Raw genomic sequence first — 27,254 nt, forward strand, 5'->3', positions numbered from 1 at the left:
CGTCTGGTCACTGCGTCTTTCCTTCGTTTCTGAAACACACTTCAATTTATTTGCATTAAAATCCATAATGAGTTAGCCTGAGGAGGCTGAGGCAAGGAAAAGTCCCTTGGATGGTAAGAGGAATAAACCTTGAGACAAACCTTTCTTTCTTTCTTTCTCTCCTTTTTTCTTTTCTTTTCTTTTCTTTTCTTTTCTTTTCTTTTCTTTTCCTTTCCTTTCCTTTCCTTTCCTTTCTTTTCTTTTCTTTTCTTTTAAAAGGAAGGGCAGATGTCCAGAGAGGAGCAGTATTATGAGGATAATTACAGCTAGATATACTGTATACAGTATATGTTAACATGATATATAGGTGTGTGTGTGTGCTATGGACATAATATACAGAGTAATATGGACAGTATACATATGTGCTATGAGCATATATACAGGAGATTAAGTGCCATGTGCATACAATACAGATGATGTGGGCTGAGGCTGAGGATATGAACAATTATATACAGTATGTGAATGTGTGCTAGATACATTGCCTACGTAGAAGTGACATGGCTAGATGAAATAAGTACAGTCAACCATAAAGGGGGGATGAGGAGTGTGTTGAGGTGAGGGAAGGGTATAGGGGTTCAACGGAGGGCAGGGTTCAGTAAAGAAAGAGCTGTGGGGGAAAAAAAACTGTTCCTTAGTCTGCTGGTTTTGGTCCGGAGGCTCCTGAATCGCCTTCCAGAGGGTGGAAGTTTGAGAAGACTATGGGCAGTGTGGGAAGAGTCTTGAAGAATGCTGTGAGCCTGACGTAAACAGCGCTTCTTCTAGATGTCCTCAATTGCAGGAAGTGGGGTTCGTATGATGCATTGGGCGGTTTTAACCTCCCGTTGCAGTGCCTGTGATGCAGTTGGTCAGGATGCTCTCAATCGCGCAGCGGAAGAAGTTCAATTAATTAAATTTTCTATTAATTTAAAACCAAATTATTTGATAGATACTCCTTTATATAATATAACTATTTCAGATAATATATAATATAACTGATCAGAGCTTAGAATGCTTTACTCCACTTCAATTCAACTTCCAATTTCACTAATTTCCTCTTCAAAACTTTCAACCTGCATCCTTTACCCACATCTTTCCTTAAACAGATATGACCAGTAGCTACCGAACCCCTTCTAAAAATGATGAATAAATGATAAGTGCTTTGAGAAGCTGGTTCTAAGTCACCTCATAGCATGTCTCCCACCTACACTGGACCCACACCAGTTTGCCCATCGCCCAAATAGGTCTACAGATGATGCTATTTCCACTGCACTTCATCTTGCTCTCTCCCACCTGGACAATAACAATACATAAATTCAATGGCAATTATATCTCTTCTGTTAAAAAAAGATAAAGACTCTACTTTATGTTCTAGTTACTGCCCACTTTCTCTAATAGGTACAGATGTAAAAATTTATGCAAAGGTTTTATGTCTAAACTTGTTAATTGTGACCAAACAGGGTTTATTAAATCTCGCTCTGCTTCAGACAATCTGCGTAGATTATCTCACATAATCTCCTCATCCGAACAGTCGATTTCTTCCTCTGCTATTCTCTCTTTAGATGCAATGAAAGTTTTCAACCATTATTATTTCTATTATTGTTTATTTATCTTTCTTTCTATTCTTTTTGTGATTAAGCTTTACAGTTTGTACTTTTTTCCACTGCAATCTCTTACGTTTTCTTAGTACAGTAGAAGTCTACCAGGAGGGTGGGGGTTATGGCTACAGCCTAAATTGATGTGTTGTATTTTGTGTTATACTGAACTATTTCCTTAATAAAACAATTGTTCACAAAAAAACAATACATACATCCAGATGTTGTTCATTGACTTCAGCTCTGCTGTTAATACAGTTGTCCCTAGTAAAGTGATCACTAAGCTCAGTGACCTGGGTATCTGCACATCCGTATGCAGCTGGATTATGGACTTTTTAACAAATCGACCTCAGTCTGTAAGGTTGGGTAATCACTTATCCTCAACCCTCATCCTGAACACCGGTGTCCCACAAGGCTGTGTACTGAGCCCAATGCTCTACTCCCTGTTCAGCCATGACTGTGTTCTGCAACATAACTCCAACGTCTTCATCAAGTATGCAGATGATACCACGGTTGTTGGCCGGATCAGCAACAACGATGAATCGGCCTACAGGGAGGAGATCCATAGACTGTCAGCATGGTGTTCCATGAACAACCTCACCCTCAACGCCACAAAGACCAAAGAGCTCATCGTGGACTTCCGGAAATCTAACAGCAGCAGGCACTCCCCTATTTACATCAACAGGTCTGAAGTAGAGTGTGTCTCCAGCAAGTTCCTGGGTGTCCACATCTCTGAGGATCTGTCCTGGCACCTGAACACCTCAACTCTGGTTTGGAAGGCGCAACAGCGTCTTTACTTCCTAAGGAGTCTGAAGAAAGTTCAACTATCCCCCAAGATCCTGACCAACTTTTACTGCTGCATCATTGAGAGCATCTTGACGAGCTCCATCACAGTGTGGCATGGCAGCTCCATGGTGTGTGAAAAGAAATCACTGCAAAGGGTTGTGAAAACCACCCAATGCATCATCGGGACCCAACTACCTGCCATTGAGTCTCTTCAACACAGTAGATGTCTGCACAGAGCACACAAAATAATCAAAGACTCCTCCCACCCGAGTCACAAACTGTTCAACCTTCTTCCATCCAGGAGGAGATACAGATCCATCCTCACCAGAACCAGCAGGTTTAGAGCCAGTTTTTTTCCTTCAACCACAAATCTACTGAACTCTACACTACACCGCTAGGACACTCATGTCTTACTACACTTACCACTTTACACTTCTGCTCCACCCTGTACATTCTGTGAATATAATATTTTTCACTGTTATACATTCTGTTGTAATATAATATTTTCCTCACTGTGTAATATAAATAATGTACATATTGTCTATTTCATAGATTACACCTAGTTTGTCTATCTGTCTATCTATTTATATACATTTATATATACTATATTTATATATACTGTATACTATCTGTATATTCACTGTATATTATCTGTTACTGTTGTACATACATTGTACATAATGCACACATTTTTAGCACAGTTATAATTACACTTTATCTACTGTAAATACTAAAAAAAGTAAATAAATAAATAAGAAAGAAAGAAAGAAAAAGAAAGAAAGAAAGAAAGAAAGAAAGAAAGAAAGAAAGAAAGAAAGAAAGAACAGAAGCAGATACACACAGACACACATACAGGCAGTTGTAGAGTTTCAGTAAAATTACACTCAGTTGTAATGTGGTATACAAAACTAGCAAATAAACAAACAAACAAATAAACAAACACGTCATAAAATAACCGAGTTGTTGAAATGCTGCAAAAGGGGGGAAATAATTATAACTCAGTATAAACTTACAAGCATGCCTAAAAGACCTTAGGAAATAAAAATATAGCGATTTAAAAATAACATAAATATAAAATCTTTAAAATAATAATAATAATAAATCTGCGTTGAAATTCCAACTCTGAAGGCAGCCCGGTGACGCACTTCCTGGTCAGTCTTCCTGACGTGTGTTGGTTGGACCGGAGACCTCACGCGCCCTTTACCGAACATCCCTGCAACTGTCCACTTTATTAGCGACTGAAACACGTCAGTGTCCACTCCTAACATACTCACCTACACACACACACCTACAATATGCTGAAACCTGGTATTTTGGTGGACGTTTCGTCTTCTAGCACTCTCTGAACCGTGGGAAGTGTAGAGGGTAAGCGCTAAAGCTAATGTTGCTAATGCGGCTAATGCTAATGCTAAGTCTATCCGGCAGGCCTAGGGTCTTAGCTCGGGTCAGAAAAATATCCTCTCTTGCTATTGTAGCTCTCTGGAGGTCGTTTAATGAGCAGGTTTTTTGGTGAAATAATAAGAATAAAATGTTTATAGCAGAATGATTTAATTATCGGAATAACTGCTCCTTAATGATAGCTAGCATTAAGCTACCTGAGGAGGGGTTTTAGCCGTGTTTGCTAACTGGAACTTTTCTCACTCTAAAGCTGGACAATAATAGGAAAATAAACAACGTTTTCTTAAGTCATTTAGCAATATTATTTGCTTATATGTTTGTTAAGACCTTTGTTAATTTGTACAACTATTTTTTTTTATTTATATATATATATATATATATATATATATATATATATATATATATTTATTTATTATATGCTTATATGTTTGTTAATAAGATTTTTACTTTTTAAATATTTATTTTAATCAGTCAATATTAAAATCAAGTCATTTAGCAATATTATATGCTTATGTTTGTTAAGATTTAAATTTTTTTTTTACATTTTTAAAATATTTATTTATTTATTTTTATTCAGTCAATATTAAAATCAGGTCATTTATTTATTATATATAATAATAAGACACTACACTGGCTGCATCCCAAATGGCTCCTTTTTCTGGACAGAGTGCACTCTTTAGGGTGTAGGAGACATTGTAAGGGAACATTTACTACATTTATTTAAAAATAAAAAATTATTATTATTATTTGATTTATTTTGCTTTCTGTACCCTGTGTTATCCATACATGTGTTTTGTTGAATCTGGACGAAATGATATGATATGATCACTATTTCAATTATCAATTATTCACAGTATGCTTTTCGGAAATATTCCAGAAATCACGAGATTTTTTTTTATGTAACTTTACTTTTTTGGCTCGCATCAAGCAGATGATTTATTTAAAAAAAAAAAAAAAGTTTATTTATTGTTAAGGTGCCATTGTATTTTTCATTCCTTACTAATACAAATAATGTGGAGAAGATGTAGAAGTGATCAAAAATAATACTTTAAGCCGTCAAGTATTGTGTAGGTGAAAAACACAGTTTGGAAGCCGGAAAAGAAAGGAATGAAAGAGAAAGAAAAAAGGAAAAGGAAGAAAGAAAGGAAAATAAAGAAAGAAAGGGAGAAAGAAAAGGGGGGGGAAAGGAAGGAAGTAAGAAAAGAAAAGAAAAAGCCGTTTGGAGCCTGCCTTAAAGTCCAGAGTGTGTGTATGTATTAGGATTGGCTGCTTGTCAATCATGTGTTAGCCCCGCCCCCAACACTCTTTCACATCCTCATAAATCATCCTGAGGAGAAGGTTCGAGTGTAATCCTGCTGTCGAGGGGTTAAATGTCCCTGTGCGCTTCATAGTCTCTTCCTTACTAGTAACTGAAATGGTAGTTAAGTATTGAGGGTGGGGCTTTGTGTATATGGATGGAAATGGGGCGGAGTCAATGGATTAATACAAAAAAATAATTAAAATCTTATTCAGCTCCAAGTTTTTAACCCATAGAGACCTTATTTCCTTCACAAACGTGGGTTTGTCCACAGAAGAAAAGGTCTTGTGTTTGTTGTATAAAAATAATTCATTTCTATGAATTTTGAACGTGATTGTTTTGCCGAGGAAAAAGTATTGGCTGACAAACTGCTGGACATTTCTAAACCTAAAATAAACCATTTGTGAATATTGAGTCTTTTTTTTTTTTCTAACATAAATCAGTAGTCTTTTATCCATCACATCAATCTCCACTCCTCCTGCTCTCACTGGTACACCACTGGTACAGATGTGTGATGAGAAACAGGCAGGTATTTCCAGCATGCTGCCTCATTTAACACGGCTGATTAGCTTACGCTGCCGTGAGTGATTTCTCCTTTTCTTCCTTTTGTCGAGTGCTACGTCATGGTTTGTGTTTTAGACCTATTTCTTTTCTATCAGCTGGTCCGTGTGGCTCACATTCTTTTGTTTTTAAGGTGACAATGTCACGGCAACGTTCAAGATCCCCTCTGCATTCAAGGTATTTGGGTTCAATTCGTTTGAGCTAATTAAAATTGCATTGTAGTGTGCGTTAAAATTTTTTTTTTTTCTTCCCCTGATCGTTTTAATTACTAACAACTCCGTTCATACAGAACCTCCTCTCTGCTCGGAAGGCGAGATGGATATTACGGTGAGCAGTACCACCACGCAGCGGTGCATTCGGATCCGTGGAGAGGTTCGGAAAATGTCGACAACAGAAACGCAGAAAGCGGCGTACGCTGGGATAACGGCTCCTCTCAGTCAGAGGAGCAGGTGGACCACTGGGCCAAGTTCATCGAGGCCATAGGTCGTGCCGAAAAGCGGAAAGCTTCTTCGTCCATGTCGAGGTACCACGTGCAGGACGGCATCCAGCCTTATCACCAAGACTCGGTACGCTCTCCCAGACATCTGCCCAGGGAGAGGTTGTCTTCTCCGGAAGCTTTGCACTACAACATGGAATCACATCAGAGGATTCAGTCTCCAGGCCAGAGGAGGAACAAACATGATGACGTTCATGGAGACAGACGCTATTCGAGAAGTTCAAGTCCTAGGCATTTGCAAGGAAAGAGAAACGACAGAATGGAGCACGGATATCATAACGAAGAACATGAAGATCGATATGAAAGAAGCTCCTATAGCGAGAGGTACAAGAACACTGATCTGCTGAAGCGAAGGAAAGGAGTGGAGGAAACATGGATTCAGTTAGGAAAGCATTAGCGTTTAGATGTAGAATAAATGATTTATTAAATAACCCTGCTTTAATATGAATAATTTGGCCATGAGTGCTGTTCCTGGTCTCCAGGCAGCACTGTGCAAATTATAAAGGATATATCTGTTTTTTCTATTTAGACATCTTATGACTAGTGATTGAATGGATACTTGATCAGGAAGCATAGCTTTTGTTTGTTTATTTATTTGTTTATTTTTACATTTTTTTTATTATTATTTTAATGTTGAACATAATGTACTTGCTTTTCCAACACAGGTCACTGAAGTCAAATTATATGGAGCATCAACCACATTTTAAACGATTCCAAGATTTGGATCCACAGGAGGAATATGCTGTGTCACACAGGAGCTTGAGTCCACATCGTGCCCCTCTCATAGTGGAGCATGATCATGGAATCCCAAAGCATGATGCAAGGATCCACAATCCAGGTAGGGAACGAGAACGAACTACGAGCCGCGATCCAGCTAGGCAGCGAGGAGATCCGCGGAACCACGATCCAAGTAGAGACCATGAGCGTCCAAGGAGCCGTGATCCAGTTAGAGACAGAGAGCAACCAAGAATCGGTGACCCTGTTCGGGACCGGGAGCATATGAGGAACCGCGATCCAGTTAGCCTCCGAGAGCATTTAAGGAGCCATGATGCAGTTCCCCAGCAAGAGCATTCAAGAAGCCATGATCCAGGTAGGGACCGAGAGTACCCAAGGGCCGGTGGTCCAGTCAGACACCAGGAGCATGCGAGGAACCATGATCCAGTTAGGGATCACAGAGAGCATCCAAGGAGCCGTCATCTTCTGAGAACCGGTGATCTACCAAGAGACAGAGATTATCCGAAAATCAGCGAACCACAAAGGGGGAGAGATCCCACCAGGGAAAGAGAATCATCAAGAAGCAACGAGCTCTTTAAACATGGAAGGGATTATAACCAACAGCAAGGAACATCCCATGATGGCCCCAGCGGTTCATCAAATTATCACATACGGGAAGACGCAAGATTCCGTACCTCCTCGGCTGAAAGAGGAAGTCCCTTGCGAGGGATGAGACATCTCAAGGAGCAACCTAGGATTGAATCACTTTTAAGAGAGCCCCATGGACAAAGGGCAGTGAATGATCAAGACTTCAGAATGGATGAGAGCAATAGGGCAAGACCCTATGTCAGTGACTGGGAGGACGAGACGCAACCTAGAGGGAATCATGGTGGAGTGCTGGGACAAGGAAACATTCTGAAAGGAAATCCTCCACAAAGGAACACGAATCATTCTGGAGCTAGAACGGATTTAGCCAGTCATGAGACTCTCAAGATCAAAGTGGACATGAGTCGTCCTGTGGGCCACAGCAGGTATAGTATCGCCTCAGCAGTACTTTAGGGTATGGTGAAAAGTTCATGCCTCTTTTTCAGATACGCAGCATGAAGCTACATCTCAAAGAAGACTGAACTTCTTGTACAAAAGCTGGAATTTTTTGGAATTACGCATCATTCCAAGTATGGGTATTCCTATAGGATGCAGGAAGACAGTGGAAACTGGTCAGATTTTTCATCGAGATATTTTCCTCAAAAAGATTCCCCAATGCACGCAAGATTTTCCATGGTTTGTGGACTGGATCACTTCAGACTCTTCAGTCAAAACACAACAAAGATGAAGTCACGGTATTCTGGACGAGAAAGGGTCCACGTTCCGTGCAAAGGTGGACGTAGACCATGACATCACACCAGGATCTCCCAAATGATGTTCCCTTCTGACGTGTACCTGGTGTTTACCCTGCTGGGGGAGGTTGGATTCAGTATATCCTATATCTCTGCTACCATTTTATCTGTGAGGTGTTTGGAGTTTCACACAGGAATTAGCAAAACATGCTATGAATAAACAAATTTATTGAAATAAGCTTGTTGAAGAGCTTTACCTTGGCACATTATTGAAGGACTTCAGGAGGTCAAAAGGGAAGATCATCAAGTGAGACACTTCAGCTATTTTGCCAAGATTAAGGGCAAGAGTTTGGACAAACGTTGGGGAAGAAGTTAAGCATTTTAGCAAAGTTTGGAAAGCATATGATTTATTCCACCTACAATCAAGAGGTGGATTCTCAAGTTGTCTGAAGATGAAGAATGGTAAAGAACCAAATTTGTGGTTGATTAATTCCACCCAAAAGTTCTGAAGATAGTAATCGATATACTTACCTAATGGGACCCAAGAGAAGGAGTCTTCACTCTATTTCAATACATAAACATCGTGATCCAAAGCCTGAGGAGCTTGACCATTGAGATGGATTTGAAGAGACTTTTATTTTGATGGTTTGGGGAAAGAGTTGGTTGATTGGCCTCTTGTTTGAAGAGGAAAGTGGCGAGGAAAGAGGAAAGACGAGACATTCACCAAAATACCAGTATCCACATATCCACAAATATCCAATATCCACAAATTTCCATGCTGCCATTTTCAGTGCAGTACTGACTGAAGGTAAGTCCACAGATTTTAAAATTTTAATCAGTCCTTGATTTTGTGAAAGCTACAAGTACTCTGGATATTCCCTGGAACCTGATGGAGATGTGGATCTCCTGGCTGATCTTGAACCACGAAACCAAGACTTTTGAGACTCTCAGCTGGTCCTCACTTTCATTTCAAGGCAACGCAACATTTCAAGCATCAAGACGAAGAAGAAACTTGTGTTCTGAATGAAAACACGTCGATGTTATCTACTGTAAATTGAAATTGTGGATGTTACAATACATGTAACGAAAATGGATGAGCTTTTTTACTCTGATATCTGACAACCAGTTCATCATTGCTACACTATCCTGCAGTGGACTGTTGAAAGATTGCAAAAGGATCTGCTTCACCATCAGAAATGCACCAATTTCCAGCCTGGACTTGCAGAAGAACATGGATTCTCAAGGCTCGGTTCTCTTCAGTGCTTTCCATCACTGATGTAAGTGGACACTTGAATCAGAAGATGGATGAAATCAAGTTCTCACAAGGAAGAAGGTAAAGAAGGAATCTCACGTTGTGTCATCTGTTAAAAGAGAAAAAATGGTCTATCAAGCGTCCCTCTGGAAGGATGAAGAACGATGGCTCAAGAACGTGTCTTATGGTGTTTTTCTACCTTTTATAATCCAGGGGGTTCTCCTTGGGATAATTATTCCATATCTCGGAACCTAGGACCAAGAGAAGCATGTCTGAACTGGATAAGTTTTTCTTCTACAAAAGGACAATATTCCTGGACTTTTTCTACCCATCCTCCCAAATCTAGAAAATTCTACATCGCGTATAACTCAACTAATGAGAAGGTCATCAGAGTTCACCACGAAGTGGAGGACGAAGGAACAAAACGGAGAGTGAAAAAGAGGCATGAACTTTTCACCATCCGTTCATGACTCAGTGGTGTACTTAAAAGCAGCAAAGGTTTAATGAGAACCTAAACCTGTTAAAGGTTTCTTTAAAATAACAGAACTCAATAAACTTAAGCTGGAATCCAGAACCAAATAAAAAACTCATGACTTAAAAATAAACTCTAAAAAATCTTCTATAGGCAACCTCTGCTTTTTTAATACACCCTGTGAAGAGAGAGAGAGAGGGTTTCTAAGATTTTCTAGCTTGCATGCACTTGCTGAAACTTCACATCACACTCGGGTTCCAACACTTTAAAATGACCTTTAATTTCCTCCCAGGGTGGTTTAGGTTTTTTCTATGTGGTCGTTGCAGAAAGCCTGACATGCTGAACAGCGGAGTTGTAGATTAAAAGGTTAATTACATTTAATGACCAATAATCTGGTTCCAAAAGTTGACGGGAGTTCATTTCCAAGCAATTGAGGGTGCAGTTGGGAATGAGGTGACTTCAAATTGTTTTAATTTAAGAAACAGGATCTTAAGGATTAATTCTGTTTGGAACTATTGACCTTTCACTAAGCCTTCCACTTAATTGGCTTTCAATACCGGAGTTTTTATTTAGATGCCCCATGTCCCAGGCAGGTAATTACAGGATTTTTCAAGAAGGTGTTTGTTTCATAACACGCCCTTTTCTACTTATATCTGCTTTAGGGGTCAGATCATTACTGTTTTAGCTCAAGTGGTGTTTGTTAGATGACCCTAACTAGAGAGGGAAGGAGATTAGAGTCAGTAAAGTCCACTGAACGCAGTCGTCCACTGATCTTGTTGTCATTTCAGAGACTTAGCTCTACAACAGAAGAAAAGAAAAGTATGTTCTTATTTGAAAATCTTGTCCCCCTTTCACCTTATTTTGCAATTGTCCACTAGCGGCATGTGTTTCTAACCTCTGGATTGTAAGAACATGAGGTTGTGATAGTGTTCAGAGCTTATATGGAAGCCTGAGTCATTTAGCTAACGTTAGCTGTTATTAAAAGTCATAAATGACTGTTGCTGTCATGTTTGGTAAATTCATCTTAAATTTATCCTCTATAACATTTATACAGATTTCTAATTACACCGATCAGGCATAACATTATAACCAGTGACTGGTGAAGTGAATTACTCTGATGATCTCATCATGGCACCTGTTAATGTGTTTCGATGTGTTAGAAGCAGGAAATGGGACAAATTGTGATGGCTAGATGACTGGATCAGAGCATCTCCAAAACTGCAGCTCTTGTGTGTTCCCAGTCTGCGGTGGTCAGTATCTATCAAAAGTATCCTTTAAGTTCTGTAAGTTGCAAGGTGGGGCCCATGGAGGCTTCACCTCGCATCTTACAGGACTTGAAGGATCTGCTGCTAACATCTTGGTGCCAGATCTAGTGGAGTCCATGGCTTGAGGGGTCAGGGCTGTTTTGGCAGCAAAAGGGAGACCAACACAATATTAGGCAGGTGGTCATAATGTTATGCTTGATTGGTGTACATATCTGAGGTTTATATACTGGGAGACGTTACACTTTCATGTATTGTTCAGAAAACAGTTAAAAGCTATTTTTTTTTTTAGTTCAATGAAGGGTCAGTTGTGTAATTCATAGTTCCCAGGTTCATAAAACCTGCCATGGATTTGATTATCATGATGGCTTTCTTCATCCTCTGCCTTCCCCAATCCTTTATCCAGCCTCTTAGGCTATTCCTCTGAAAGGCAGTTATCACTCGATTTGGTCAATGTGGGTCGACAGCGCCTCGATTTCCTGCCCATGCTGGAGCATTCCGGAACGTTTAGGGAGACGGCAATGCACTCTGGGACCTTTGCCCAAGAGATAATCACTCTGGTGCATCATGTCAAAGGTCAGACGGAGTTCAGTTTAGAGAGTCACTTACAGTTTATAACATTAAACCATGTGGATTAATTTATTTTTTGTTCTTTATCAGAAAATTATTTTAAGGGTCAAGGCATCACACTGAACGAGCGCTTCAGTAATGAGCAAGAGTATTCTATGGCGGATGAGTTTGCAGACGAAGAGCAAGAGATGGAGGGCATCGGGTCTGTAGTAAACAGGTAGGTGTCGCATTCAGAATGTTCTCATCGCATCAACTAAGGTGAACACAGTAACCTTTACTGAGGGCATGAAGCCTTTATTATCGCCAGACATGCATTACAGCCCAGTGGAATATTTTTCTTCGCATACCCCAGCTGAGGAAGTTGGGGTCAGAGCGCAGGGGCAGCTATGATACAGAGCCCCTGGAGCAGAGATTAAGGACCTTGCTCAATTGCCCAACGGTGGAGCTTGGTGGTGCTGGGGCTTGAACCTCGATCCTCCAGTCAACAACCCAGAGCTTTAACCACTTGAGCCACCACTGCCCCTCAGGTTCCTAAGGGATTTTCACAAGTTTTCCATGACCGTTAAGACCGTCCAAAACTCAGTTAATCCCTAAATCAAACAAAGTGTTAAGCTGCACTAAACTGTCTTCAATGAAGCCTCATTAATTCACCAAAAATGAACATATTCTTTGTTCTAGGCCACTCAGTTCCTCATCTTTAGACACACAGATCTTCTGCAAGATTGGGCCGTTGCAGGTAAAACAACATGCATTCCATAGTTTCATCTTGCATAAATAATCCCAATTATTTTGGCATCACAATATCCTCCTTGTTTAGTCACAGAGGAAGCCACATGTTCCTGCACCTGGAGATCTCAGGCATGACCTGGAGAGGAAAAGACAGGAGAGGCTAGAAGGTGTAAAGATCACTATCGCTGGGGGGAACTTCTCTCAGATACTTCCTCAGAGGTACCAAACGTTATGCTCAGGTGTTAGTCATCATTTTTCTTTATTACTAATTAATACACACTTGTGTTGATGCTCAGTCAGGAGACCGAGGCTGTGTATACGGGCGATGAAGACCCTCCTGAAGCAGACTGGGACGAGGAGGTGCCTGAGCAGCCGGAGCACTGGGTGAGTAGATTGCTGATACGTCTGAATGCTGGCTGTTTTAAATGATTTGAGATGTTCTGAGCATCGTTGTGCCTCTCTGTATCTCTACAGCAGGACGAACCTCATCCCAAAAGACCGGCTCAGAATTTCAACGCCAGGCGGAATTTCAAACGGACCCGCAATCGGCATGGTGTACGCCTGAAGAGGACTGCAAATAACGGTAACGAATTATGGTGTACACAAATGACCACAGCGTCGAATTCATACTCGGGAATTCTGTAAAGCTTCATCACCGGAACAGCTTGTAATATTCCGCAGGTCTTCCAGGCACCCGGTGGTGAGGAACGGGAAAGAAGTCAAGCTCCATCATGAGTAGTTCTCCAAGCTTTGAACATGAGTTATATTCTGTCATTTATGTAAAATTTCACTGTTCAGTCCTCATAAGTTTCTCATTAATAATTTCATACTTCACTCATCAACATCTTGAAGGAACCCTGGACTCTATAGCATTCTTTTTAAGACCATTACATGCTCAGTTAATCAGTTTCACATGCAGCACCAACATGGACGGATGTCACCAGCAATCCCCGTCACCGTGGCCTGATAACATTTAATCCCTCTCCTCAATAAACAGCTCTAAAATCATCACACCCTGATTATATTCACCGTGATGTTAAGATCCAGAGTATATTGTTTATATTAAAGCATTTAATTTTCTTTAGGTCCACCCTGTGCCTTTTTTCTTTTGTCATTGTCTTTTAATCAGTTTTATGTGAAACAGCTGTGTTTATGTTGAAGAAGCTTCTTCTAAAGTTGTACATATAGTTTTGTAAGAAATAAATATAACCAACAATGGTTTATCTGTTTGAAATGTTTCTTTTTTATTGTCTCACTTGCTCATTTATAAATCTTCAGTAAGCACTTTATCCTGGTCAATTTAACACATCTATCCCAGGAGTACACCCTGGATGGGACAGACGATACACACACTCTAACATAGCTAAGGGGTAATTTTTCATAACCAATCCACCACGTGGAAGGAGGAGTCGCATGATCTTGATAAGAAGTGTGGAGTTCAGGATTGAAGCAGGGATCCTAGATCTGAGATGCTAATGTCCTAGAGGGATCCTAGAGCTGAGCTGCTGTTCATGACTTCAACTGATCCTAGTTTACCACAGATCAGAAGGTCCATAGATGGATCTTTGAAGACTTTTTGAAATGAGCTTTTTTGAGCGATTTGTGCTGACATGAGCAAGTTTGTGAGAGACACTTGGTCAGGTTATGAAAACGGAATAAATCCTCTGTATATAAATAAATAAAATGCTGCTTTATGGAAAATCTCATGAAAATATTATGAAAAAAAACAAAAGGTTTATAGACTGACTGGAACAGATAGTCTAGGGCAGGGGTGTCCAATCTTATCCAGAAAGGGCCAGTGTGGGTGCAGGCTTTGATTCCAACCGAGCAGAAGCTACACCTGATTCCAACTGTTTAATCAACTGATCTTGGCTTTCAGTAGATTCAGGTGTGGCTTCTGCTCAGTTGGAATGAAAACCTGCACCCACACCGGCCCTTTGTGGATAAGATTGGACACCCCTAGACTTGGCACAAGTAGATCCAAATCCAGAACATCGCCTCTCCGGTGCTTCCTCGCCAGACGATACGCTCCTCCTGCACTCAGCTGGTCTGCACTTTGTAGTAGATGATGAGCATCTGAAGGCTTACAGATGAGACTGGTCACATGACTGCGGTTTAAAGGTCACCTCCACGTTCTCCTCCATAACAAGGTCATAACGGCACATCGGAGGCCTGGAGGAGACGGAAGAGCAAGGGAGGATGGTTCATACCACATGAGAAACGTTAAATGGATAAAAATTGATGTGTATTTAATTTATTTCAATGTATATGAATTTTGTTGGATTACATGAGGAAAGGTTTTGATACGTTCTGGAAACTCATAGATGTTCTCTGGCTGTTAGAGCTCACCTCTCTGGCAGATCCAGCGGCGTAACCATAATACGGAGAAGGCGAATCTTATACCGAGGACCGATGACGTTCCCAGTGACGATCCGGAAGGAGATCTTCTGAACCGGATATGAGTCCTCGTCAAACTGGGCGAGCAGTCGCATGGTGGTGTGTCTCTCAAACCGAAGCAGCTTACTAATCAACAACAGACATGTTTCTCACGAACTGAAGGAAGAACTTAGAAATCAATCCTAAAGAAGGGCTACTTACTGGTCAATCCTTGCTTCTGTAACGTTTTTACTGCTGTGAAGGCGAAGGATGACTATCCCCCATCGCAGGTACTGATTCCACGTCACGGTGTCCACTATGTAACTCATCTCTGTCACAAGCAGAAGGAACATTTGATCCTGCATGATTCTAATGGGATTTTATCAGGAGATCAGGTATCAGGTCTGTGAACTCACTCCTGTATGGTGGCTCTGCTGTGGTGGAGAAGTAGACCTTCGTCTGTCCGAGTTTCAGCAGTTTGTCCCTCCACTGGCTCAAGTCATATCCTTGAGGAAAAAATAATAGAATTTTTTTTAGAACAATCATTTTTTAGACTCAATCATTATACCACTGAGTCACTTTTATTGTTACTGCACACATATGGATGGGTGAGAAATCATAGGAAAACCTGTGGCTGTTATTATTTAAAGTTTACATACATAAAGTTCATCTGATTGGTCAGTTTCATTCAATGATGACTTTATCTATCCTAGTATATCCTAGATATCTATCATGGTGGGTGTGGTTTCTTACAGGATTCCAAAACCAAAATTTCAAATTTCAAACCAAACTGAACATCACCACCATTATCATCATGTAAATCATCACCACCACAACCATCATCTTCATCACCACTACCACTATCATCACCATCACCACCACAATCACCATCATCACCACATTCACCACCACACCACCATCTTCATCATAACCACCACCACCATCACCTTTATCACTAAAAAAAGACCATCACCACCACCATCAGCATCACCATCATCTTCACCACCACCAGCATCAACACAACCATCATCAACAAAAAAACCCACCATCGTCACCACCATTACCACCATCTTTATCACAACCACCACTACCATCATCACCATAATCATCTTCATTATCACCATCATCATCTTCATCACCACCACAATCATTACCACCACCATCACTACCACCAAAAAAACCACCACCGCCATCATCAACACCAAAAATAAAGATCACCACCATCTTCATCTTCATCACCACCACCACTACCATCATTATCATCATCATCACCACCACCATCACCCTCCCCCACCACCATCCTCACCACCAAAATAAAAGACCACCATCCCCCCATAATCATCATCATGACCATCGGGGCAGGGGAGGCTCTGGGTTGTTGATTTGAAGAATAGGATTCAAGCCTCTGCGCTGCTACTGTTGCGCCCTTGAGCAAGGCCCTTACCCCTCCCTGTTCCAGGGGCACTGCATCATAGCTGACCCTGAGCTCTGACCACAACCTCCTCAGCTTTGAAGATGAGTAGTGATAATAAATCCTTCTTCTAATCATCATCAGCATGCTGACTGAAGAACACACACGGCTCCTGTACAGTTCCTCTGTTCTGGTGTCTCACACTGAGACACTGCATACTGCATTTTCCTTTAATCTGTCACCCATCTGTACGGGTATGGTGCTGTGCTGGACGTTTGTGTTACCCAGAACAGGACAGGACGCTGGTTTAAAGGCTTCACACTGCAAGCACTGTCCGTTGAGGAAGTCGGTGTAGGAGGAGCAGGGATACGCGGTCAGGTGACAGGTATGGTTGAGAGAACACAGGTAGAGAAAAACAGAGCGCTGGTGATCGCAAACGAAGTAGGACTTTCCTAAAGAGGAGAGAGAACAATATCACAATGTTTATTCATCATGCTCTAGCTTTAAACGCTGGAATGTTCGTATGAACGGACCTGAGAAGATGGTCTTGGGGCATCCGGGCTGGTCGAGACCTCCATTGGCATAAAAATCGATGTGACCATTAGCTCCTCTGAGGCCAAACGCTGTCAGGACATCAGGAAAGTGTTTTCACCATTACTGCTATCTGGTGCTAGTTGGTGCCAACTCAGAATTGTGAGACGCTAAGTCGAAATTATGAGAAACAAACTCCGAATTGTGAGACGCTAAGTCGAAATTACGAGAAACAAACTGAGAATTGTGAGACACAAATTCGAAATTACGAGAAACAAACTCAGTATTGTGAGACGCTAAGTAGAAATTATGAGAAACAAACTCAGTATTGTGAGACGCTAACTTGAGATTACGAGAAACAAATTCAGAATTGTGAGACGCTAAGTCGAAATTACGAGAAACAGACTCGGAATTGAGAGCTAACTCGAAATTACGAGTAACAAACAGAATTGTGAGATGCTAACTCAAAATTACGAGAAACAAACTCAGAATTGTGAGACTTTAATTTAAAATTATGAGAAACAATCTCAGAATTGTGAGACGCTAAGTCGAAATTGCGAGAAACAAACTCGAAGTCTTTGTACTAAAGCTGTAGTAGAAGTGCTTACAGTTCATGTCTGTGTGTAAGACGTCTACAAACTGGGCGTCGCTCGAATCCAGACGTTCCTCTGGAGGCACACCTGCAAACATGGGGCCTGCGGGGTCCAGACCTGGTCATACAGAGTGTTTGGTCAGCAGTTATACATTTATAACTGTAGAAACGTCAAAAACGCTACTTTAATGTGACCATCACATTATCTACTCTGATGAAGGCTTGAAGCTCCGCCCACTCCTCACAATCACACATATCCTATACAGTATCACTGAAGGCAAATATCACATTTCCTGTGCCTGGTCATCACATGCACAGTCCAGACATGTTGAAAATTCTGTTCAATGTTATTTAAAGGGTCAGTGTTGATTTTTCACCTGTGATCCGTCCCACTCGGCCTCCCAGCATAGCGCCGATAAACCCAGCCACGTGTGCACCCAGACTCACCCCTATGAGGTGGATCGAGTCGAGACAAGCTCCCTCATCCTAAATAACACACACACACACAGAGAGAGAGACACACACTTTACCACCATCTCCCTTACTGATATACATACACGCCTCAGGCATAACATTGTGAGCTCCCCGTGATCCGAGGATAGATCGGATAAGCGGTACAGACAATGAAATGAAATGAAAATCTCCTCATCATGGCACCTGTTAGTGGGTGGGATATATTAGGCAGCAAGTGTACATTTTGTCCTCAAAGTTGATGTGTTAGAAGCAGGAAAAATGGACAAGCGTAAGGATTTGAGCGAGTTTGACGAAGGGCCGAATTGTGATGGTTAGACCACTGGATCAGAGCATCTCCAAAACTGCAGCTCTTGTGGGGCGTTCCCGGTCTGCAGTGGTCAGTATCTATCAAAAATAGTCCAAGGAAGGAACAGTGGTGATCCGGCGACAGGGTCATGGGCGGTCAAGGCTCACTGATGAACGTGGGGAGCGAAGGCTGGCCCGTGTGATCCGATCCAACAGACGAGCTACTGTTGCTCAAACTGCTGAAGAAGTTAATGCTGGTTCTGATAGAAAGAGATCAGAATACACAGTGCAGGACGGGTCAGGACTGTTTTGGCAGCAAAAGGGGAGGACCAACACAATATTATGTTATGACTGATTGGTGTATTTATAATGATCTGGGGAAGACATCTGTTATGTGTTAACATCTGTTACATCTAGTGGTAGCATGGACTAGAAATCAGAAGGTTGTGAGTTCCAATCCCATGTCCACCAAGCTGTCGGTACTGGGTCCCTGAGCAAGGCCCTTAACCCTCAGTCGCTCTGGATAAGGGCATCTGCCAAATGCCATGAATGTAAATCCATTAGTGCAAAAGAATCATTGCCTAAAAGAGGCTGTCCACTAATACTGAAGTCTGGGTGAAAAAGTGGATTAGTGAAAAAATCAACCAAGATGTCCAAGGTGACTGTAAACGGTTGGTGATGTTGCCTAGCTGTCATGGAATGCAGCTCTGCAGATCCCGCTAACTTGTGGCCTCCAAACATGGCCGTCTCAGACTCTAACTCCCAGCAGTCACCAGCACTTCCGCTTTCTCACTAACTGAGCTACTAATTGCTACTCATTTAGGCTAACCTTTATATATATTCTGAATTTCCAGCTGTTCACTGCAAAGTTACTAAGTCTTTGTGTTTGTTCCGATTTTTGATTGTTAAGGACTTTAAGGATACTTTTAATAGATACTGACCACTGACCGGGAACACCCCACAAGAGCTGTAGTTTTGGAGATGCTCGATCCAGTGGTCTAGCCATCACAATTTGTCCCTTGTCAAACTCACTCAAATCCTTACGCTTGTCCATTTTTCCTGCTTCTAACACATCAACTTTGAGGACAAAATGTTCACTTGCTGCCTAATATATCCCACCCACTAACAGGTGCCATGATGAGGAGATCATCAGTCTTATTCACTTCACCTGTCACTGCTCAGAATGTTATACCTGATCTGTATAAAGCATGTTGTTGATGGTGGACTGTCCTGTGACTCACGGTCATCCTGCGTATGAAGGCGGTGATGTTGGCAGCGGTGTGGCGTGTGTTCGCGACAGTGGTGAAGTAGTTGAGGTTAGCGGCTCCGCGGTTCCAGTCCACCACCAGGACGTTCATGTCTGCCTGCTCGGCCAGCAGCCGCGTGATGCGGTTGATCCAGATGGGAGGTGCGCCGGTGGGCCGGTAGCCGTGGATGACGAAGGTGGTGGGACGGGTCACGTGGAAAAGAGGCACCGTGGTGAAGTCGTGGTGAGGAAGCTCTTGACCACAGTCCAGGTTGGATCGTGTGTACAGGAGCAGACGCACGTACAGATTGGTGCCGATGAACGCTTCGTGGAAATCTACGTCGGAAAAGTTGTCACACTTTTTGTCTTCGCCTGGTTCGAGCGGAAGACAGGAGGTTAATAACAACTGAGTAACAAGCAGATCTTCTGAGTCAAACCTACAGTTTATTTCTGATGCAAGCAAAGCCAAATGATAACAAATCTTCTATTTTATACTTAATAATTATTTAATTTCATAGTTTCCTTTCTGTCATAGCAAGAACTTCTGTATAACATATAGCATGGAATAATATGAAACTTTCTGGACTTTAAATGAAGATATACTGATTTTTTGTTCTTAAAAAATGTATATTTTATACATCATTTTATTGATCACTTGGCAACCCAGGGCACATAGAAAACACAGTGTTTACTGAACAATAAAATCCCCTCAGTTTAGCATTTGTTAGCTGTGTATTTAATACAAGTTTAATAAAGGTGCATTAGATAGAAAGACTTGGTCTCTAGAAGTTAAAAGGAGGATCTGAATAAGATTTGGATGATGATTTTGGACGTACGCAAAACTCCACATCCAGAATCTACAGTAGATTCAACTAGAGTTAGCAAAACAAATTAGCATTGCTAGCTAGCTTGAAAGCTCTTTAGCTTACTCTGGGGAGTGAAAGCGTGTATCAAATGTCTAACAAAAGGTGTATTCAAATACAGACAACATTTCAGGAAGCAGGAAGCAGAAAGCTGTTTACAAAATGAGTTTTCTCAGAAATTTGTACTGAGGCTAGGGTTTTAACTACAGCGTTGTATGTTATTTATACTGGTATGAAAAATAGCAACTTTAAGAAAGATTTAAACCTGACAAGGCGTCAAAGTAGTGGCTGTATTTTTCTATTCAGAATAAAATGGCTCTACTTTCGGTTGTGCCAAATGATTGGGGTGTTAATAACTGATAAATCATCCGCTATTCCCGTCACAGATTCAACAAAATGGTCAAACCTTCTCTTCATGGTCCATTTTATTATCATATGTATTTATTTATTTATTTTGGTTTCAGTGATCCAAACCAGGCATTAAACCACATGACCCAGTTTCTTCATTCCTAGTATTTGTCCATCACGTCATTCTCCTCGCTACTGTTTTGAAAAGGAATGAGTAACGCCAACGCTAATCTGCTGTACGGGCGATCCTCGGGGTTTAGCGATGAGCTAAGCTGTAAATAGAGTTCATGTAAGAGGTACAATTGGATCACGGTGCTATAAAAAGCAGATCATCTCACCTCTCTCTCTTTCTCTCTCTCTCTCTACACACTGACCTCGGCCCCTCCTGCCTGACCTCCGAGGAGTCTTTAGGTGATTACAGGGGATAGTCAGGTTATGTTCATGTATGTAAATCATGCCTGACCACCTTCCTGATTAGGAATAAAACAGTTCTCAGTCAACGTCATATCAACATGGCTGCACACACAGGTACAAACATGTCTCTACGTTTAAATGGCGTTATGATCAGATCTGCTTTAAATTGATCATCATACGTCGATAGTTTCAGAAGGTAAACAATGTTCGCACTAGCTTTTAGCGTTGTTATTAGCCTGCTAGCTTCTTACTAGTTCACAAGCACTTCACTCCCTCAGACATTGCTGCTCTTTGTTAAGTTTAGACATTTGATATGTCTTGAAATGTAATTATTGCAAATTACAATTTACCCAAACTGTCTTTTAACCCTTAACTCTTCTGTGATTAGATGGCTTTTTAACTATGTAAAGTAAAACGATTAAACATTTTTAATCTAATAAATATGCTAATTATATTTTAAAAAATTACTGTTTTTTTTTTGTGAACCATGTAATGAGGTTTTTCCATTCCTAAAAATTGAACATAAATGAATTGGTTAAAGTACTTAAAGTCTGATCAAGAAAAGAACTCTAAACCTGGCAATCAATCTATCAGCTAGTCTCGTCTCTTACCTTTGCCAAAGAAGAAGAAACCCAAAAGAACCATAATCCACCAAACGGCCATCGTTACCGGATGAAAAAGAAGAAAAGATGACAAGAGAGACACTCCAGTGAGCCGAATACGTCCAAGACACAGTATGGGACACTAGGAGAAGGGTTGGAAGGTTGGAGTTGAGGGGAGGGATGAAGATGATTGGAGGAAATCAGAGCTAATCCTCAGGAGTCTCTTGCTCGGTTACTCAATAAGCCATATGAGGATTTATTATTTAGAAAATACCCAGAAAACCATGCATCAAATATCATTGTGTTCACTGTGTGCCCCTGGCTAATCTTCATCTGGTAGAGTAAAAAATTATAATCGACATGACACAAGATGCATAAAACAGACGTTTATTTCATTTCATTTTTCATTTATTCTTGCTGTTTCTATCCCAAATGAAAGGATTCTTCATTAAAGACATCAGAAATCATTTCAAATTTAGATTTCAATGTTATTTGTGGTCACTGGAGTTTCAATTCATGGTGATTTTTCTTCATTAAGTTGATATAGTGCTCAGAAAAAGGATGACATACTGTATGTATATTTATGTTCATTACACAGAAAACAAGATTTTGAGAATTCAAAGTAATAAAGTTGTCCATAACATGATGGTCAATGTTTATTAAATCACATAAATTTGCAATTGAGTTAATGAAGTGGACTTTCATCCCTGTACAAATCCCTGACTATAAAAAACTTTCTATTCTCTCAAACATTCAAAGATCTGTTCAGACTTTCATTCAAAACTACACACGTTTCCTAAAATCCTATATACAGTATGCTTTAGTGTAAATAATAATAATAATCCAGGCGTGTGTGTGGTCACTTCTTCATGAAGCTGGTAATGAGGTCCATAGGAATGGGGAAGACCACAGTGGAGTTCTTCTCTGTGGCGATCTCTCCCAGGGTCTGCAGGTAGCGCAGCTGGAGAGCAGCCGGAGACTCGGACATGACGTCTGCGGCTTCCTTCAACGCGCACGAAGCTTTCATCTCTCCCTCAGCAGCAATCACCTGTACAAGAAGAACAGGAAGTACATCAGCATTCCAAAATATACTGTATTTTCTAATATTAGTTAGGGGATAATCATCCAGATTAGTTAGCATCTTCTATCATGGTTCAGCCAATCAGAGAGCTGCGTGAACCCTGACCTTGGCGCGAGCTTCTCTGGTGGCCTCCGCCTCAGCAGCCATGGCTCTCTGTAACGTCTGGGGAAGTTTCACGTCCTTCAGTTCCACCCGCTCCAGCTTAATCCCCCAGTTCTTAGATGCAGAATAGAGCACTTCCTGTCGGACAAAAGCGGCATGATGTGAAGGTTCGGTTATTATGTTTATGTGCATTGCTATAACTAAGTTACAAGATTAACCTCTTCCTGACCTCCATCTGTTCCGCCATCTCCTCACGGTCTCGCAAAATATCCGCCAGGCTCTTCGTCCCCAGCATGTTCCTCAGAGTGGTTTGCGCCAGCATCTGAGTGGCCAGATTAGCATCTTCTACTTTGGTAATAGATATTGTAGGATTAAAGACTCTGTAATAAACCACGCCGTCTACCATGATGGTGACCGAGTCTTTGGTCAACACCTGTAGCGATGAGCGAGAGCATAAACAGGAAATTAAATCACAAAGGCTTAATTATTATATTAGTGTCATTACTGTCTCTTACATTTTATTTACATTCATGGCATTTGGAAGATGCCCTGACCCAGAGTGACTTACATTTTATCTGATTTTTTTATACTACTGAGTAATTGAGGGTTAAAGGCCTTGCTCAGGGGCCCAGCAACAGCAGCTTAGTGGACCTAGGATTCTAACTCACAACCTTCAATAACAATATACACCGAACAGGCATAACATTATGACCACAATATTGTGTCGGTCCCCCTTTTGTAGCCAAAACAGCCCTGACCCGTCCTCCACTGTGTATTCTGACACCTTTCTATCAGAACCAGCATTAACTTCTTCAGCAGTTTGAGCAACAGTAGCTCGTCTGTTGGATCGGATCACACGGGTCAGCCTTCTCTCCCAACGTGCATCAATGAGCCTCGACCGCCCAGGACCCTGTCGCCGTTTCACCACTGTTCCTTCCTTGGACCACTTTTGATAGATACTGACCACTGCAGACCAGGAACACCCCACAAGAGCTGCAGTTTTGGAGATCCAGTGGTCTAGTCATCATAATTCGCCCCTTGCTCAAATCCAAACTCGCTCAAATCCTTACACTTGTCCATTTTTCCTGCTTCTAACATCAACTTTGAGGACAAAATGTTGACTTGCTGCCTAATATATCCCACCCACTAACAGGTGCCATGATGAGGAGATCATCAGTCTTATTCACTTCACCTGGAACTGGTCATAATGTTATGCCTGATCAGTGTTCCTTAACCACCTTAAGCTACCACATCCCTCATTCAATGACTTTTTAAAGGAACTCAGAGATACTTAACTCCTGAGGAGGAATGTTGAAAGACACCGTCCTCAGATCAACCTTACGAAAAGTGTCCACACATGGAAGGATCCAGAATATACCTTTAAAAAAAAGAAGAAAAGATGAACTTTTATGTTAGAGAACTGATTTTTATTTTATCGTAGGATCTGATTTACTCACCGGGTCCTTTCGCTCCACCGAGGAGTCTCCCTAAGCGGAAAATAACCGCTCTCTCATACTCCTTGACGATCTTTTATTAATGAAAAGAATTTACAGAATAAAAGATTCTAAGCTATAAATACACGTCATGAAAGAAGTACAAATTCTGTAGCTATGATCTGATTTGCCGTCAAAAATCGAGAAAAAATAAAGACAGAGGTCTGAATTAAAAAAAAGGAACATGCTGAGATCTTACCTTTAAGCAGCACCATACAGAAACCGGGAAGGTCATGAGGATGAGCAGAAAAGACAAAACGCTCAGGAGAAGCCCACAGAAACCCAGGCTCTTTGACCGACCCACATCTGGTGAAGGGTGAAAGGATTATATTTTGGTTTAGAAGTAAAATAAAATCTTTTTTTTTTAAAATAAAATAAAAATGCCTTACCTGTCTGTAATTCTTCATCACCCAAGACATCAACCTCCACTTTGCTGCGGGTTCTTTCCGTCATACTTCACACTCAGAGTTCCTAAAATTCACACTCAATAAACGCTTAATAAACCCTCTAATCTAGGAAAGTGCGTCATGGCTGCATGATCACACCGAGAGTGTTAAAGAGAAGTGTTTGGAAAATAAATAACATCTGCACCTGAGTCCTACCTGATAACAAGCGCTTGGTGATAATGAGAGATGATCATTAGTGTGTAACAAGTTGATTAATTAGGCTTAGGAGAGATATAACGGGGGTTTTCTTAGCCATGTAAAGCTTACAGAGCTTAACGTTAATGTTAAATTGTTTACGTTTTTTCTTCATGAGAAATCTGATTGTTTTATTCGCATCACTCTGAGAAATTCTTCCTCAATCATGAGTGGCATTTTTTTCTGAATTAGACTATTTATATGTAGACACATGAGAGAGATAATATAGAATAGAAACTCTCTTAAACAAAAGTCACATAAACGTCACGTGTGATATTTACGCACGGGAAACCATATTAGAAACATCTGTATAATCCAGCGGAGACGGTGTCGTGCTTTGGTCAATGTTCTGCTGGGAAACCTCGGGTCCTGCCTTCCATGTGGATGTTGCTTTGACACGTATCTCCTACCTGTTGCAGACCATCTACACCTTTTCATAGAAACGGTGTTCCCTGATGGCTGTGGCCTCTTTCAGAAATGGTTCAGGAATGGTTTGATGAGCACAACAACCAGTTTGAGGTGTTGACTCCACCTTCAAATTCCCCAGATCTCAATCCAATCCAGCATCTGTGGGATGTGCTGGACAAACAAATCCAGTCCAGTCCAGTCCCACCTTGGAAATTACAGGACTTAAAGCATCAGCTGCTAACATCTTGGCGCCAGATCCCACAGCACAGTTTCAGGGATCTAGTGGAGTCCATGCCTCAACGGGTCAGGACTGTTTTAGCCGCAAAAGGGCGATCAACACAATATTAGGCAGGTGGTCATAATGTTATGCCTGATCTGTGTATAGTTGTGTTGCCATTTGTGTCCCACTGCTTTGTATATTAAAATACTTCCAGAAATATTTTCTTTTGCCTGTCCCAGCTCACTGTAACTACACCTTTCCTTGGAAATATACAGTATAATGTATAAGTATAAATGCTTCAAAATCTTCAAAATGTTCCAGGATTAATCTGTTAAATGCTAAATGTTAAAATCTCAACACAACCTGGATACATAATCACACATCCAACTGAAATTTCTATCATCTCCTGAAGCTCATAAAAAGAAGAAATCTCTCTTTATAGAGACACAGTGCTGTTTATTTCTCTTACTTCAGTTCAGTTATTTATCTCTAATATTTATACCTAATGAGAAGCCTGAGGCGAAGGTGGTGAGGAAAAGCTCCCTGACATGACATGAGGAAGAAACCTTGAGAGGAACCGGCAGGCTCTGAAGGGAACCTTATCCTTATTTGGGTGACACTAGACAGCAAATGTAAATAATGTCACATGGAAATGTGCAGAGCTCCTGAGGAACTAACAGGTCAGAGTCATTTTAATGAGCTTGTTCTGTTATATTATCATAATAAACATCATGTGATAATAAACGGTGCTCTAATGCTTGTTAGTTATGGTGAAACTGACTGTAAGGGGACATTAATGAAGGAGTGTCCAGTGTTAATGCTTAAATCATGTTTTTTTCTGTAGCATTTCTCTTTTAAATAAAAGGCTGGTGAGGTGCAAGCTGTTTATAAGGGATAGAAGATAAATGAAAATAGGTTTCATGGAGATATGTTCCACAACTTTATATGTAACTACAAACAAATATGTAAATATATAGTGTGTAAAATGCTGAGGTAAAATTAGTGCACATCCTGCTGTATTGCACAATTCGGGCACTGGTGGCTTAAGGGTGGGTTTCTTGCCTACACTGCAGAAAGCCCAGGTTCGATTCCCAGCCGGTGCCCAAAACCCTGGCCACTGGTGTAAAACCTGTGCTAAGTTGTGACCAGTTGGTCCAATGTATCTATTTTCTGTAACAGCAAAATAAAAATGTTTCCCCGCATCAACATGTTCATCTTCTGTTCCCTAACTGATCTATAATGAATCCTGATCCTTCATCATCATGAAAAGTCCATGCTCTGGCTATCAAAATCTCTGCGTATCTGGCTGTAAAATCTCTCCATACATGTCCAGGTCGTCGCTGGACACTAGGGGGCAGTGTTACCCGATAAACCCGATAATGTTTTGCTGGAATGCTGCACTTTCTCTATCTAGATCCTTATATTTAACTTCACGAGATTGATGATAGATTGATTAATGATTAAAATAATAATTATTATACTTATTTAGAGACAATTTATTTTTTTTTATTTGAACCACTTCTACTTCATCTATCTATCTATCTATCTATCTATCTATCTATCTATCTATCTATCTATCTATCTATCTATCTATCTATCTATCTATGTGTCTATCTAGTCTGTCTGTCATTATACTAAGCCTACATTCTGAGTGTCTGTGTTTAACTAAAAAATGGACGAGAG

At 40.9% G+C, this 27,254-nt stretch overlaps 3 protein-coding genes across 4 annotated transcripts; 1 reads left to right on the top strand and 2 right to left on the bottom strand.

Annotated features, from left to right (window-relative positions):
• Positions 1-3,537: 3,537 nt before the first annotated feature.
• zgc:112982 (uncharacterized protein LOC503771 homolog) lies at positions 3,538-13,718 on the top strand. Of its 2 annotated transcripts, none has more exons than XM_058376169.1 (11): positions 3,538-3,643; positions 5,786-5,829; positions 5,942-6,472; positions 6,814-7,893; positions 11,592-11,761; positions 11,846-11,972; positions 12,434-12,491; positions 12,573-12,703; positions 12,781-12,868; positions 12,959-13,067; positions 13,166-13,718. In XM_058376169.1, exons 2-11 carry the CDS (start codon positions 5,792-5,794, stop codon positions 13,186-13,188), a joined length of 2,355 nt encoding a protein of 784 aa, XP_058232152.1. In that variant the 5' UTR covers positions 3,538-3,643; positions 5,786-5,791; the 3' UTR covers positions 13,189-13,718. The 2 variants fall into 2 exon arrangements, with proteins under 2 accessions (XP_058232152.1, XP_058232151.1); XM_058376168.1 differs by having other exon boundaries at positions 3,540-3,761.
• Positions 13,719-15,145: 1,427 nt separating this feature from the next.
• On the bottom strand, positions 15,146-21,745 carry lipib (lipase, member Ib). The gene is made up of 7 exons (XM_058376170.1): positions 21,636-21,745; positions 19,395-19,771; positions 17,772-17,880; positions 17,411-17,512; positions 16,805-16,894; positions 16,556-16,723; positions 15,146-15,366 (listed from the first exon to the last, which is right to left on the bottom strand). The coding sequence occupies exons 1-7, from the start codon at positions 21,685-21,687 to the stop codon at positions 15,230-15,232; spliced, it is 1,035 nt and encodes a 344-aa protein (XP_058232153.1). The 5' UTR covers positions 21,688-21,745; the 3' UTR covers positions 15,146-15,229.
• Positions 21,746-22,126: 381 nt separating this feature from the next.
• zgc:112408 (uncharacterized protein LOC550260 homolog) lies at positions 22,127-27,013 on the bottom strand. Its single transcript, XM_058376023.1, has 8 exons — positions 24,692-27,013; positions 24,502-24,608; positions 24,267-24,336; positions 24,106-24,187; position 23,719; positions 23,039-23,242; positions 22,813-22,947; positions 22,127-22,674 (listed from the first exon to the last, which is right to left on the bottom strand). Exons 1-8 carry the CDS (start codon positions 24,753-24,755, stop codon positions 22,486-22,488), a joined length of 852 nt encoding a protein of 283 aa, XP_058232006.1. The 5' UTR covers positions 24,756-27,013; the 3' UTR covers positions 22,127-22,485.
• Positions 27,014-27,254: the final 241 nt, after the last annotated feature.

This window comes from Hemibagrus wyckioides, linkage group LG23 (genome assembly GCF_019097595.1).
Source record: "Hemibagrus wyckioides isolate EC202008001 linkage group LG23, SWU_Hwy_1.0, whole genome shotgun sequence".
Lineage (NCBI taxonomy): Eukaryota > Metazoa > Chordata > Actinopteri > Siluriformes > Bagridae > Hemibagrus > Hemibagrus wyckioides.